This window comes from Camellia sinensis, chromosome 13 (genome assembly GCF_055761805.1).
Source record: "Camellia sinensis isolate YWXY chromosome 13, ASM5576180v1, whole genome shotgun sequence".
NCBI classification, from domain to species: domain Eukaryota; kingdom Viridiplantae; phylum Streptophyta; class Magnoliopsida; order Ericales; family Theaceae; genus Camellia; species Camellia sinensis.
The window spans coordinates 123,846,552-123,862,094 of record NC_138973.1 but is presented as its reverse complement, the minus strand read 5'-3'; the positions used below and the strand labels follow the sequence as shown (position 1 = coordinate 123,862,094).

Below are 15,543 nucleotides of genomic sequence, written 5' to 3'. Positions count from 1 at the left end.
AGAGAGAGTGAATCTGGGGCAAGAGAGAGTTGAAAAAGAAAAGTGAAAAGACAGAGGTGAGAGGAGAGAGTTTTGTTAAAATGATAAAAGGCGGCAAAAATTGATGTAACCACCTAAGGCGAAGTGGGTGGTGACACGTGGATGACACGGTTTGGGTAATGGTGCGTAACAACTCACACGCAGAGGATGCTCTTGAAATTCTTGAACTAGTGAGGTAATGACCTCAGCTAGCGAAGCGATCTCGGTTGAGATGTTGAAAGAACTTGGCTCTTCATTCATGATGAAGTGGGCATCTGAGTCCTGGTTACCTGAAACTGACGAGTCATGATTTCAATCAGAGAGGTACATTTATATGGCCGACGTGATTAGAAATCAGACGATATAGGTTCCATCACTTCAGGTTGCCGAGGTAATAGAACCTAGGGGGTAGTTGCAAGGAAGTATTTTGAGAATGATGCCACATGGCCAAGGTGCCTTCGAGATGTCGGCCAAGGTGCCACGTGGGCGGGTCATGCTTGCCAAGGTGATTACGGCATTGCCAAGGTTCGATGCAGTAATGCTGGAATCCGAGATATTTGGATAGGGGACAAGAGTTCTAGGTAAGAGAGGACACTTAGTCTAGGTAAGGATAAGGCTCTCAAGGTGTTTATCCCTATCTAGCTGAGAGTCCGAGGTGAGCATTGTGCTTGAGTCCTATGAAGTGATATTTCTAGGGGACTAGGGCATTGCTGGCTATAAAAGTGAGGCACCCTTATGGGTCTAAGGTACACTTTATTCTGTGAGTTTAGTACTTGTTCGATATCTTTGAGAGATTGTTTGACTGACTTGATCGTCGGAGTATCCCGGGTGAATGAGCCATCGAGGTATTCTTATCTTTTTGTTGGCAGGTGGTTGGCTTAATCTATTCTGTAGCGTACTCTCCCGCTAAGTTCTCTGTTTAGTTGTGTAGTCAGAAATCAACACCCACAATATATATATATATATATAGAGAGAGAGAGAGAGGGGGGGTTTAGTTGATAGGAGTGAATCACACATCACTGGCCATATAGAGCAATCGGTTCTTGCTGAGGTCCGGCTCATGTGATGTCAACTGTTTTGCCAAAGTCCAGTGCAGTAATTTAATTAGAGCAACGTTAGAAATATAGAAAACTAAACATAGGCTTTCTGTTTGTCAGACATTTGTGAATTTGTGAGATATTTACGTTTATTATGTGTTTGATTCTTTATGTACTTAGACTTTCTTATTTTATTGGGAAAATGCTAACGACCCCAAATAATCTACCAAATGTTTTACTAAATCTCTCACATAGGTGTAGGACCCACACAAACCCACATGTGTATGGGTCCCACACTCATGTGACAGATTTGGTAAAACATTTGGGGTCTCTAACATTACTCATTTTATTGAGCACCTGAATTAGGTCTAAAGATCAATGATGTAAATGCACAAACATAGTTCATATTAGGATTAACTACACTTAATGGTACATAAGAGTATGTGCCTTGTTATTGTTTCAAATTTTTTAATCTTCTCAATTTGGTTCCCAAATTAAAAAATGAGTTTAAATAATTCTCACACTCAAACTCATTAATGAGAAACCTAAAGCGTTTTAAAATTTTATATCAAAACAAAGTTCAAATACAACCTTGGTCTTTAAAATATGCATTTAAAAAAAAAAATTATAAATATGCATGCTTTATTATTACATTTTGATTGACAACTTGTTAATTTTATTGTGTGGGTGATTTTCCGACCACACTGCCCGCTTAGTAACCAGCTAGAGAGCACTGGCAGAATAGATGGCACCTGACTGACCTGTAACAGAAATATAAGAATCCCGCAGTAGTTTCGACCACCCGGGGGCACTCCGACGATCAAGTCAGTATATCTCTCAAAAATAAATCAAGTACTAAATTCACAAGCTTGAGTATCAAAAGCATACCTTAGACCCATGGGGGTGCCTCTCTTTTATAGCCAATACAATCCTAGTCCCAATAGGAGCCTGGCCCTAATGGACTTAGGATTACTGCTAACTTGGGACTCTTAGTGGGATTAGGATAAACTCTCTAAGAGTCTTATCTTTACCCAAACTGAAGTCTTCTCCCAATCTAGGACTCTTGTCCATATCCAAGTTGAGTTCCCTCTTCATTCTAGGATTTTTGTCCCTTATCCGATTATCTCGGATTCCGATATCTTCGGAGGCAACCTCGGCCTAGCCGAAATGACCTCGGCACAACGACCAAGACACGTGGCACCTTGGCTGACACGTCGGCGTCACCTTGCCACGTGTTGGTACTTAGAAAATATATCCCCACAACTGCCCCCTAGGTTCTATTACCTCGGCATTCTGAGGTGATGGAACCTACACTGTTCGTTCATCTGTGCCCCTCTGTCCGAGATCAAACTCGCCGTCCTCAAAGTTCCCTGGACTTTACTGTCCACTGGTGTCAAGAATCAAGTTTCATGCTCTCCAAGCTGCTTGAAATCGCACCTCCTAGCCGAGGTTCTGGTTCCATTAATTCGTAAACTCTAAGAGCTTTGCAACTGCTCCACTCACATTCTTCGGTGGGTTCCTGACTTCCAGTCATCTATTTGACTCCGGTGATTTTCATATCGGCGTTTATTTCTCTTAGTGGGTTCATAAACTCTTTTATTAAGCTCAATCTTTCATAACTCTTCTGATTTACTTTGAATCTGTTTATTTGCCATCTGTGGCCTTCTATTTTCGTCTGTCTTCAAGTCTTGAATTGTTTGAATGCCTGGCACTTGTTCTTGCCATATCCGCTTTCTGTTGCTAGCATCGTGTCTGGGTCATTATTTTCTTGTTCTTCACATACTTACTTAGTGCCTGTGTACTTGGCTTTATTCTTTGAACTTTGTCATCTTCTTGACTTTTGTTTTTTTCATTCAATCCTCTGGCTTTTTCTCTTTCTAGCTCTTTTGCTTAAATCTGTCATTGTTCCAAGCTTTCAAGCTTCTGCAACTGTCTTCGTTCCTCTCCTCCGGTGAAGCTTACGTCATTCTGTCATTGTCGTCAGACTTCAGCAATTCTCATTTCGGCTTCCTTCTTTCTGGTAAGCCACTGTTCCTCCTGGTTTTTTTTCTTGTTGCTTTCCAAGAAGCTCTGCTTCATTGTTAATCACCATTGCTTGTTTTACCCGTTATTTCCAAATCATCTTCTTGAATACACACTATTCACACATCCATTGATTTCTACCACTGTTCTTGGCTTGATACACTTATGCAATCTTTTTGTCTTGATTTCTTGATAGCTTCATCATCATTCTTGATTACGAATTACATTCTTGTTTCTGTTTTCTGTGTCTTTTTCCAGATTCTTGCTTTCAATCTTTGCCTTCAAACTCCGAGGTGCCAATCGCCAAGAAGAGTTTTGATCAAACTCTTCAGGAGGTTGATGCTGAGTTCGTGGCTGAGAAGGCTGCTGAGAAGTTCTTTCCAACTGTCTTCTGGGGATGAGACACAACCTACCGCTGATGCCGAGTAGTTTGCTTCCTTCTTGAAATTGATGTCGAAGTAGCGGTAGAGAAGCTCCTCCAACTGACTGCCGAGGCTTGAACCATTGTCGTCCGTCGAAACAGATTAGTCCGACGTTCTTGCTTTCAGTCCCTAGTTCTTTAAGGTCTTCATTTTTGTACTTGCCAACCTTCTCAGCTCTTAACAAGCTAGTTGGTCATCTCGGTTGATCATATCTTAGAAACGTCTTTCAGTGTTTATCTCGGCTATACCAAACTTGTAAATTGCTACAAATTTCAACAAGTGGTAGACTTCATAATCTTCGGTTAACTCATCTTGTAATTTGCTCAAAAATTTCAACAAGTGCTAACATTCCTTGCTCCTTAATTATCATTCCTTCCCCCTGCCCCCTAATGTGAACGTAAGTTGTACTTAGGATCACATTAGGGAAGTTGGCTTTGTGCCGTAGTCACAGACCTGATGTGTTCTTCTTTCGCCGATGTATTAAAACTTCTGGTATTTAATTCACCCCCTTTAGACCCTCTTTCTCTTGGCTTTTGCAAATTATCATCGCTGTTTCTTGAAGCATTTATTCCTTTCACAATTCTGGTCACCACTTCTGGCGTGCATTTAGTGGTTCTAATCAAAACGACGTTTGACTCCGGCGAATCTTTTTCCAACATTTAACTTTGTGCACTCTTGTAAATTCTCTCAAAATTTCAACAAGTGTAAAACATCATTTCGGTTTAACTTCGGTTAAGTATCATCTCAATTTCAGTTAAACATCACCTCAGTTTAACTTCGGTTAAACATCATCTCGGCTTAACTTCGGTTAAGCATCATCTCAGTTTTTGAAGTTTTTCCTTCTTTTTGTCGCTTGTACTCTTGTACCTTTTTGTTCTTTAGATAATGTAAGTTCTACATATGGCCGATGTGCCTCCTTGTTCTTGAAATTCAATTTTCCTTCTCTGAATGGAGCGCTCTTCGTCGCCCTCCTGGACGAGGATTTTCTTCAGTGTCTCTTCACTTTTTTTGGCTAGCTCCTTGCCGACATCATCTAGGACCTCCATGTCCTCGTCTTCAATCTCTGCCTTCCCTGGTTCCTGAATGTTTGCAGGTAGTTTTCATTGCTGCCATGGAGCAATTCTTTGCCTGCAGTTGGTCTCTTCTGACTTCTTCAATCCCATGTTCTGTGGGGAATCGCAATAGTTGATGCAACGTTGAGGGAACTACCCCCATTGCATGCAACCATAGCCTTCCCGAGATGATGTTGTAAGGTGAAGGCGTGTCAATCACGATGAATTCTGTCTTGATCTTCTTCTAACTGCTCTTGCATGATTCTATACTTAGAATATTTTGCATGTCTTTCATACTTTGCCTCCTTTGTGCAATCTTCTCGGGGTTACATACCTCGGGTATAATAGCTACAAAACTTTTACTTCGGCAAGATACTGACCTGCAAACTTTTCATAAATTCTAACAAGTGTGGAACATATACTACTCAATGTTAACTTTTGCAAACTTTTTCTCAAGTTTCAACAAGTGTTTAAACAAGGATTAACATTTACTGTAACAGGGATCAACAAGGATTAACATAACAAGTGTTAAATGGTAATCTATTTGTAAATTGCTACGAATTTCAACAAGTATTTAAACAACATACTTAGCTTTTTCCTTAACCTGTAAATTGCTGCAAATTTCAACAGATGATCATATGTCGGCTTAACATTATCTTGTAAATTGCTACAAATTTCAACAAGTGTTAAGCATCTTCTTTGGTTGGACCAACCTGTAGATTGCTACAAGTGTTTAGCAATAACCTCGGCTTTACTTCGACTTGTAAATTGCTACAAATTTCAACAAGTGAAGAGAAACAGTAATCTCGGCTTAACTTCAACTTGTAAATTGCTACAAATTTCAACAAGTGAAGAGGAACAGTAATCTCGGCTTAACTTCAACTTGTAAATTACTACAAATTTCAACAAGTGAAGATAAGGAATCAGCTTAACTACAACTTGTAAATTGCTACAAATTTCAACAAGTGAAGATAAGGAATCAGCTTAATTCCAACTTGTAAATTGCTACAAATTTCAACAAGTGAATTAAGGAATCAGCTTAACTCCAACTTGTAAATTGCTACAAATTTCAACAAGTGAAGAGGAACAGTAATCTCGGCTTAACTTCAACTTGTAAATTGCTACAAATTTCAACAAGTGAAGATAAGGAATCAGCTTAACTCCAACTTGTAAATTGTTACAAATTTCAACAAGTGAAGATAAGGAATCAGCTTAATTCCAACTTGTAAATTGCTACAAATTTCAACAAGTGAATTAAGGAATCAGCTTAACTCCAACTTGTAAATTGCTACAAATTTCAACAAGTGAAGATAAGGAATCAGCTTAATTCCAACTTGTAAATTGCTACAAATTTCAACAAGTGAATTAAGGAATCAGCTTAACTCCAACTTGTAAATTGCTACAAATTTCAACAAGTGAAGATAAGGAATAATCTCGGCTTAAGCTTCAACTAAGCATCATCTCGGCTTCACTTCGGTTTAGACATCATCTGGGCTTAACTTCGGTTAAGCATCATCTCGGCTTAACTTCGATTAAGTATCATCTTCGGCTCAACTTCGGTTAAGCATTATCTTCGGCTTAACTTCGGTTAAGCATCATCTGCGGCTTAACTTCAGTTAAGCATGATCTTCGGCTTAACTTCGGTTAAGCATTATCTCGGCTTAACTTCGGTTAAGCATCATCTTCGGCTTAACTTCGATTAAGCATCATCTCGGCTTAACTTCGATTAAGTATCATCTTCGGCTCAACTTAGATTAAGCATTATCTTCGGCTCAACTTCGATTAAGCATTATCTTCGGCTTAACTTTGGTTAAGCATGATCTTCGGCTTAACTTCGGTTAAGCATGATCTTCGGCTTAACTTCGGTTAAGCATTATCTCGGCTTAACTTCGGTTAAGCATCATCTTCGGCTTAACTTCGATTAAGCATCATCTCGGCTTAACTTCGATTAAGTATCATCTTCGGCTCAACTTCGGTTAAGCATTATCTTCAGCTCAACTTCGGTTAAGCATTATCTTCGGCTTAACTTCGGTTAAGCATCATCTTCGGCTCAACTTCGGTTAAGCATTATCTTCGGCTTAACTTCGATTAAGCGTCGTCTCGGTTTCACTTCGGTTAAACATCATCTGGGCTTAACTTTGGTTAAGCATCATCTCGGCTTAACTTCGGTTAAGAATCGTCTTGGTTTAACTTCGGTTAAACATCATCTGGGCTTAACTTCGGTTAAGCATCGTCTCGGCTTAACTTCGGTTAAGCATCGTCTTGGTTTAACCAACTTGTAAATTGCTGCAAATTTCAACAAGTGGTAAACACATTCTTCTTCTCTCTGCCCCCCAATGTGAACTTAAAATCCACTTGGGTTCTCATCATACATGTAGCTTCGACCTTGTCGCCGAGGTTGTCGGCCTTGGTTTCTCTATTGGTCTTACTTGGCTCCAACCTGAGTTTGATTTTTGGCCTCGCATCGGCGAGCCGTTTCTCTTTTCTTGTTCCGACGCCTTTGTTCCCGGCATGTCTTCCTCGGCCTTAGCATACTTCTCAATTCTGGCCAACTTTAGTCTGATCTTGTGTGTTTCTTTTTTATCTTCTAGGATTTGAGATCTGCTCATTGTGCTCTTCTCTTCTCGGACTCAGGTGCCGAGATCTTATCTTCTGGAATCTTGGATCTGCTCACTCAGGTTGAGCTCTTCTTTTCTCGGACCTACTCATCTAGGCTGAGATCATGTCTTCTGGGATCTAGGATCCGGGATTTGCTTACTTAGGTTGAGCTCTTCTATACTTGAATGTTATCTCCTTGGGAGCGCTCATGCCCCCTGTCTTTGCATCCCTTCTGGAAGGGTATTCGTTCCTCTGCAGGTATCTATCCTTTCATACCTGGAGGTCATCTTCGTTGTGATATCCGCTTCGATCTGTTGTCTTTGGTGCGTCACCTTCCTGGCTGCCGTCTTTTACTCCGTGACTCTGGTCACGAGTTTCTGTGTTGCGGTTGTCCCCTTCAACGTCGAGATCGATAGGTCTCCCACTCCCAGCAGGAGCATTGTCTCTAATCTGATCCTTCTGTCCGTCATTGGCCATCTATTCTTCTTTCTTTCCCACAGACGGCGCCAAATTGTGTGGGTGATTTTCCGACCACACTGCCCACTTAGTAACCAGCTAGAGAGCACTGGCAGAATAGATGGCACCTGACTGACCTGCAAAAGAAATATAAGAATCCCGCAGTGGTTTCAACCACCCGGGGGCACTCCGACGATCAAGTCAGTATATCTCTCAAAAATAAATCAAGTACTAAATTCACAAGCTTGAGTATCAAAAGCATACCGTAGACCCATGGGGGTGCCTCTCTTTTATAGCCAATACAATCCTAGTCCCAATAGGAGCCTGGCCCTAATGGACTTAGGATTACTGCTAACCTGGGACTCTTAGTGGGATTAGGATAAACTCTCTAAGAGTCTTATCTTTACCCAAACTGAAGTCTTCTCCCAATCTAGGACTCTTGTCCATATCCAAGTTGAGTTCCCTCTTCATTCTAGGATTCTTGTCCCTTATCCGATTATCTCGGATTCCGATATCTTCGGAGGCAACCTCGGCCTAGCCGAAATGACCTCGGCACAACGACCAAGACACGTGGCACCTTGGCTGACACGTCGGCGTCACCTTGCCACGTGTTGGTACTTAGAAAATATATCCCCACATTTATTATATTGTTTTTGTAAAGTTCCAAAATACCCAATCTCTTTCCTTTGAGTAGCATTGATATAACTTATATTTTGATTTTTGTAATTTATGATATAATTAAAAAGTGTTTTGGTGTGTTGTAGGTTTTAGTGGGCTTACAGCGTATGGAGGGTTTTTCCAAGTATGTAGGCCGAAGAAAGGAGAGAAAGTGTTTGTCTCTGCAGCTTCTGGTTCTGTCGGAAATTTGGTTGGTCAATATGCAAAGTTGTTTGGATGCTATGTTGTCGGCTGTGCTGGAACCAAACAAAAGGTTTGCCTTTCTACCATATTGTTTCCGCCAATTTTATTTTTATTTATTTTTTTTAGTGAATTATATCAAAGGTCCTGTATTTTGCTTCTTATGTTATTTTTGTCTTTATAATTTTAATTAACTTGATTTTTACTGTTAATTTTAGATTTTATATTAATTTGGTCAAATTAATAACGCCAATTAGGATTTTCTGAACAAAAATAGTTATTGAATTGAACAAGTTTACAATACCTATAAAAACATAACGTATACCATTTATGTGCGCATTTTTTTTTATTATCAAAAAACATTAACAATTGCAATCAATTGGACTAGATTGAAATAAATTCATAAATTTAAGGTCAAAATCAAATCAATTTAAATTACAGGGATTAGAATGACACAAGGGCCAAAATATAAATACTACCAGTATATAGGGGTGTAAATCTAGCCCGACCCGGCCCAGCCCATGTCGGGCCTCGCGTGCTTCCGCCAAAATTCGAGCCTGACCGGGCCCACCCACGGGCCAAAAAATTAGGTCCAAGCCTAAGCCCGGGGATATTCGGGCCTTTGACCCGCCAATAGGCCGACCCGGTGGGCCTGGGTAGGCCTGATCTTTATTTTTTTTGTTTTTTTTTTTAAATTTTTTCTACCAAAAGTTTATTATTTTCAACTAAAAAAGACATTAGGCCTCGGGCAAGGGCGGGGGCAGGCCGGGCCTTGAGTAGGCCTTAAGTGTGCCGATGGGCCAGGCTTCAAAATGATGGCCCAGGCCTACGCCTTGGGGCTTGGGTTGGGCTTGGGCCCGGGTCTAAACGGGTCGGACCCACACAGGGTCATTAGCTGGTTTTGGGCCGCCCACGAGCCGCAGACCATTTTTACACTCCTACCAGTGTAATTTGCCTAATATTTTTTTAATTTTTGGTTCTTTGAAAATGATAGCGTGGGTATGAAAGGTTATTTTTCTCCATCCAACTCCTCTGGTATAACCCGCTCCATTTCTCTCCAATCTTTTTCACTCCGATAAGGAAATGGGTCCAGAAGGTGAAACTGTTAAAGGACCGCAACCGGGCCTGGCCCTGGCCCCTCTCGAAATATATAAAATTTTACTTATACCCTATATAATCTTAAGTATTTACAATATAATTAGTATATTATTTTTAAATTCTAAATAAATTTGATTTGATCCTAATCTGAATAAAAAAAAATTTGTTGTCTTTTGAAAACTCCTCCATTTTTTTTACTTATCCCAATATTTTTCAAGTGCTTTTTATAATTCAATATAACCAAAGAGTAATGTAATTGAATATAACCAAAAAGTAATGTTAGAGATTAAGAATTCAGATACAGTATAGTACCAAGAAAAAAATAATATGTGACCTAGATTTTATTCTTGTGTGGTGGAGATTCAAACATTATTTTTCTTGGTATTGTTCTATATCTGAATTATTCAATTTTACTCACTTTCTGCATATTCTTATGCTTTTTATTAAAACATCATCGTCATTCACCACTCACATTTTAAGTGAGAGCAATGACTTATAATAAACATTCGCTTTGTAGGCAAATATTTTGTTCATATCAATTATAATTAACATTTTTTTAAAATAATAGGATAAAATTCAATTTATCCTCTTACGATTTGATGCTAAAGCACTTTGCTCCCCTATTGTTCAAAAATAATCAAAAAGGTCCCATGTAATTTTAACCATTTTGCACTTAACCTCCCAGCATGCGTTGATTTTGAAAGTGGGATAGGAAAAAAAAAATGATAAAGTCAAAGTTCAATTACATAATAGACAAATTTACCCTTTATACCTTTTCTTCCCATTTCAAAACCCCAATCTTAACACACCAATAGGAATGGCAACAGGCCGGGACGTTGGCGAGGATTGCACTCCCCGTCCCCGATCCCCAAAGATCAAAATATCCCCGTCCCCGCCCCCGCCCCCGATCCCCGGTGGGGAACCCATCGGCCCCCCCACCCCCACCCCCAACGAGGATCGGGCTTTCCCGACCCCGAAAAATCCCCGACAATCATCAACCACAACAAACTCAACTCTGAAAATTTAGATCTGAAAAACCCCCAAAAAAAGCCTCAATCATCAACAATTTAACAACAAAAAAAATTAGATAACCCAACAATCATCAACAACTTAACAATTTAGTATGTTTGTTCATTACACACACAAAGATCTAAGAAAACCCTAACCAAAAAAAAAAATTAGAGCTGAAAATATAACACAGATCAGATCTAATCCAATCACACACATAGATCAGACGCCGTCGCCACCGTTATCTCAGATTTGCGCCCCAGATCGGAGATCGTTTTCATCTTGCCTTTGTTTGCTCAAGTTGTCAAGCTCTTCATGATCTGGTTCAATCTGAAAATAGAACACATACAGAGAGTGAGTAAGAGAAAGAGAGAGAAGAACAGTGAGAGAAAGAGAAAGAGAAAGATAGTGAGAGAGAGAGGAAGAGAGAGAGGTGGTGGTGTTAGTATCGGTGATGGTGGAAGGACACCGGAGACGATCTTCAGATCTTCTAGATCTAGAGACGAAGCCGTCGTAGACATCACAAGGCAGCAGAGACAAGGTGTGAGAAAGAGAGAGGGAGAGAGAAGTTGTGGTGTCGGTGTCGGTAACAGTGGAAGGACGAGAGAGACAAAAAGAGAGAGACCGAGACACAGTTTCCCAGAGTTAGAGGGAGGGGAGAAAAACGAGAGAGACAGAGACAGAGAGAGTTGAGAATTTGAAATTCTAAATGGATAAACTCACCAAACACACATATATTATATTATATATTTTGATATTCTAAACACACTAAACACACATATTATATATATATATATATATATATATGTATACGAGGGCAACGGGGATGGTTCGGGGAAATTGCGAGGCGGGGTGGGGCGGGGTCGGGGCCGGGGCTGGGGCCGGGAACCTATCACCGTCCCCGGCCTAAAAATCATCGGGGATGTGTTTTTTAATACCAGCCCCGGCCCTATGGGGAATAATTTTTGGGGAAAACCCTATTTATCGGGACGGGTTCAAATTGTCATCCCTACACACCAATCACCCCATCATCATCACCACCACCTCTTCAATGCCCAGATCTAAACTAAAGATGAGGTTTTTGCTGCCCCTTTTTTAATTCATACTATTTATGATTCCCAAATCTCTATATATATATATATAAAGATATCTAAACCTAAATTTTCTTATATATATAAAACATATATATAATCATTTATTCAACCAAAATTCAAAATTGAGCTACCATCGGAATGTCGTCAATGTCACTACTGTAGCTCCATGGCCAGAATTCTATCTCAGATTTCTTATCTCCCTGCTGACTTATCTATTCTCCTCTTTCTATATATTCTTTCATGGTCATTGCACATGTAGTATACATACTTCACTGCTTCAATAAAATTTTATTTGAAATTAAGGTGATTGTTGGGGGTAAGTTTCTAATGGTTGGATAAATTTAATTTGGAATTATGTGATTTAATTTGAAATTAATTTGGAACAAACTTTCTGATCGTTGTTAGATTCAAGTGTATACATCTATACATAATTGTAATTGCATCTGGTGAGTTGTAGCAATGGTGAGAGTTCACACCAAAGAAAAGCAAGAGAAGATAATAAAGGGTGTAAATGTCATTTTCTATTTACTGTTAATGGTGTTAGAGTTGCCTTTTAGTTCAAAATTATATGAGGCTTCTCTGGCTATTTTTTAACGATGAGGGGGTAAAGTACTCTAGTGTCAAATCACAAAAGGGTAAATTGGATTTTGTCCAAAATAATATTATGGTGTTTCATAATAGGACATGAATACAATCATTTAACACTATAAATATTATAAGTTTCAAATGCAAGAAAAAATAATCAAAACAAAAGTACTAAAATGCGATAAAATCAATACATCAATTAGGCTTTTAAAATTGTACTAGTATAAAAATATATATATCAAAAAAAATCTAAAAGAGAAGACATATTTTGGCTTTCCTCAATTAAAAATCCGAGTTCCTCCCCCGAGTGGGACGAAGGTGAGTTTTGCTTTATCTGTCACATCTTAACTTGCGCCTACCTCGTATATATTTGCTAAACAGGGACTTATGTATAAGTCTTAAAAGATGAACTTATTGTCCAATAGGTTCTATGATAATTAATGGCATTTTTCATCAAACACTATTAAAAAATGACACTAATTGTTAATTTTCAGCAACAAATTTAAAATTTTGTCACAAAAAATGTCACTAATTATAAATTTTAGCGACAGTTTAAAAAACTCATCACAAAAAGTCACTAATTTTCAACTTTTAGCAACAGATTGAAAATTTTGTCACAGAAAAACGTTACTAATTGTAAGTTTTAGCAACAATTTATAAAAATTGTGACAAAAAAGTCAGTAATTGTCAATTTTTAGCGACATATGTAAAAAATCGTCACTAATAATTATTTTTATCAACGATTTTATTAGGACTTATTTTCAATAGAATTTGATGGGAATTAAGTCCAACCGTTAAAACTTATTGGTAGTTTGGGTTTCTCTCATGTTGGTCATCTCAACTTGAGAGAACATTTAGGTTTAATAGGTCTATTTTAGGACCGATTTCAATAATCCAAACCGTTCATTATTTGGGACTCATTGAGTAGAACATTGATGTAAGAAATCAAGATCATCAGATATTGGTAGCTATATGTTTGAAACAAATTTATATTACAAAAAATGAATGGCTATTCTTGAAATTATATATGCAGTCTATTTTTTTAAAACAAATATAATTCAAACATATAGCTACTGATATCCAATCATCTTGATTTTTTGCATGAATATTCTACTCAACAATTTCTAAAAAGTAAACAATTCGGATTATCAAAATCAATTTTAAAATGGGTCTACTAAGTCCAAACACTCTCTCAAGTTAAGATGGCAACTTGAGAGAAGACAAACTCTTGCTAAATATATTTATGTGTATATATATTATTTAATTTTTTCTAATATAATAAAATTTAAACCTAAACTATTACACTTAGTATTCATCTTTAGTCATTTATTTCTCGTATTATATTTTGTTAATTATAAATTACTATCCATAATATGTTGTATTATTTATAATTTTTATTTCTTAAGTAAAAAAATTAACCCACACTACTCTTGCCCCACCCCCACTACCAACCCGATTTGCTCCGCCCCAATATGATACAGGACTGGAGTGGAGGACTTCAAACTGACCCCAAACCTGCCCCGTGGACATCCCTAGGTATGGGTGGTGGTGATGGTGTGAGTAGAATGGTCATGGTGGTGGTGATGATCATGACGACAATAATGTCGGGTGATGGTTGTGTGATACATATCTCATTAGGTTTGAAAAATATTTTTCACAAATTTACCTCATTTTTTGTTGATCATATAAAATATTTTTAGATGACTTTTATTTTTTGTTAAATCAAATGCTAAGAAAATGCAAAAATTATTTTACAAAAAGTATTTTTGACATAAACAAACGGAGTCTTATTGTTATTAAATTGAGTTCTAATAATTTCAATTCCTAGAGTTATGAGTGTGTGATAACTTGGATTATAGGTGGAATTGCTTAAAGAGAAGCTTGGTTTTGATGATGCATTCAACTACAAAGAAGAAACAGGTCTCAAGTCAACTCTCAAAAGGTTTGACACTCAGTACATTTTTTTATTTTTGTTTTTTATTATTTTTATTTTTTATTTTTTGGTAAATTACCCTTGTCTCTTTTATGTTGGGGTCGAGACTAGTGAACCAGCCCTATTTGTTTTGGGAGATGAAGGAGATTGGATTCATGATGAGTAAAGACAACAAAAAAATTACGTTTGTTTGCAAAGTGGAGATTGGGATTGGTAGTCCTTTCATATTAGCATAGGTCTTGGAGGAAGGAATTAGCAAAGGCCCCCAAGAGTTCATTTCAAAAAAAAAAAAAAAAAACTATTTTGCCCATGTTGTGTGTTGTGTATTTCTATTTTTTTTTTTTTTTTTGGAAGGGGGCCTAAAACATCATTATATATAATATTAAAATAATATAGTACAAAAAAAATTATAAAATATAATTTTTAATATTAAAATATATCAAAAACACCAACAGGTATTTATGATATTTCATATAGTCATTCCCCTCACTAAAATATCTCACAAACAATTATAGTTTTTCTTAATTCTCTCACTAATAATCTCTTCAATAATAATCTCCACACTAACAATTACACTCAACCTAACTCTGAAAAAAAAAGGGGGGGGGGGGGGGTAATCCTAATCCACATATGTATGATAAAGGGAAAAACGATTGTGATAGTGGGCATTGACAAGTATTATTTGTTTCCAGCATTGTGGCACAAATTTGAATCACTAGAATCAGTAATTCCTCCAAATATATATATATATATATATATATTAATAATAATATAATAAAATAAAATAAGGTGAAATTATGCTTACTTATAGTCTCTCGTATCATATTATGCTGTTAGCAAGATCCTTGTGGAATGAGTAGGTTATTCTTATGAAATTTTTTCCAAACAAATTGTCTATATTTTTTAGTTTATGGGGACATATGACATTAGGTTCAATAATTAATCTTTTTTGGTGATAAGAATGTGTTGGAAAAGTCATCATCACTACCGATGGCAGTGGCTAGTGGTAGTAAGGTGAACAAATAAATGAATAGATAGGTGACACATGTATATATTGTTAGAAAAATATATGAAAACTCTGCTTGATTAACAAACTGAAATAGATACTAGAAGATAAAAGCAGAATAAATAATAGAGAAAGAATGGAATCGAGGTGCGAAATTCAATCCGTTGTCCTTAAGAAATGATTTCACCCCACTTGCTGCAAATGGCTGCTGCCGGTTGTTCTGCAGGATACAACGGCAAGTCTTGATGGCATGCACTCACCAAGCAAGACTTGAACTCGTCTAAGAAATAGCATAAAGAAACCAAGAAACTGTGAGGGAAAAATAGAGAAGAAAAGAGAACTTTTTCTGTGGATTA

General features: G+C 37.6%; 1 protein-coding gene across 1 annotated transcript in view; it reads left to right on the top strand.

The window, feature by feature from the left end:
• LOC114282866 (2-alkenal reductase (NADP(+)-dependent)) overlaps window positions 1-15,543 on the top strand; it is a 32,489-nt gene that overhangs the window by 15,596 nt on the left and 1,350 nt on the right. Inside the window, exons 3-4 of the mRNA XM_028225629.2 lie at window positions 8,370-8,536; window positions 14,108-14,190. Of these exons, the coding sequence (XP_028081430.2) occupies window positions 8,370-8,536; window positions 14,108-14,190 (250 nt within the window). The remainder of the gene's footprint in view (window positions 1-8,369; window positions 8,537-14,107; window positions 14,191-15,543) is intronic.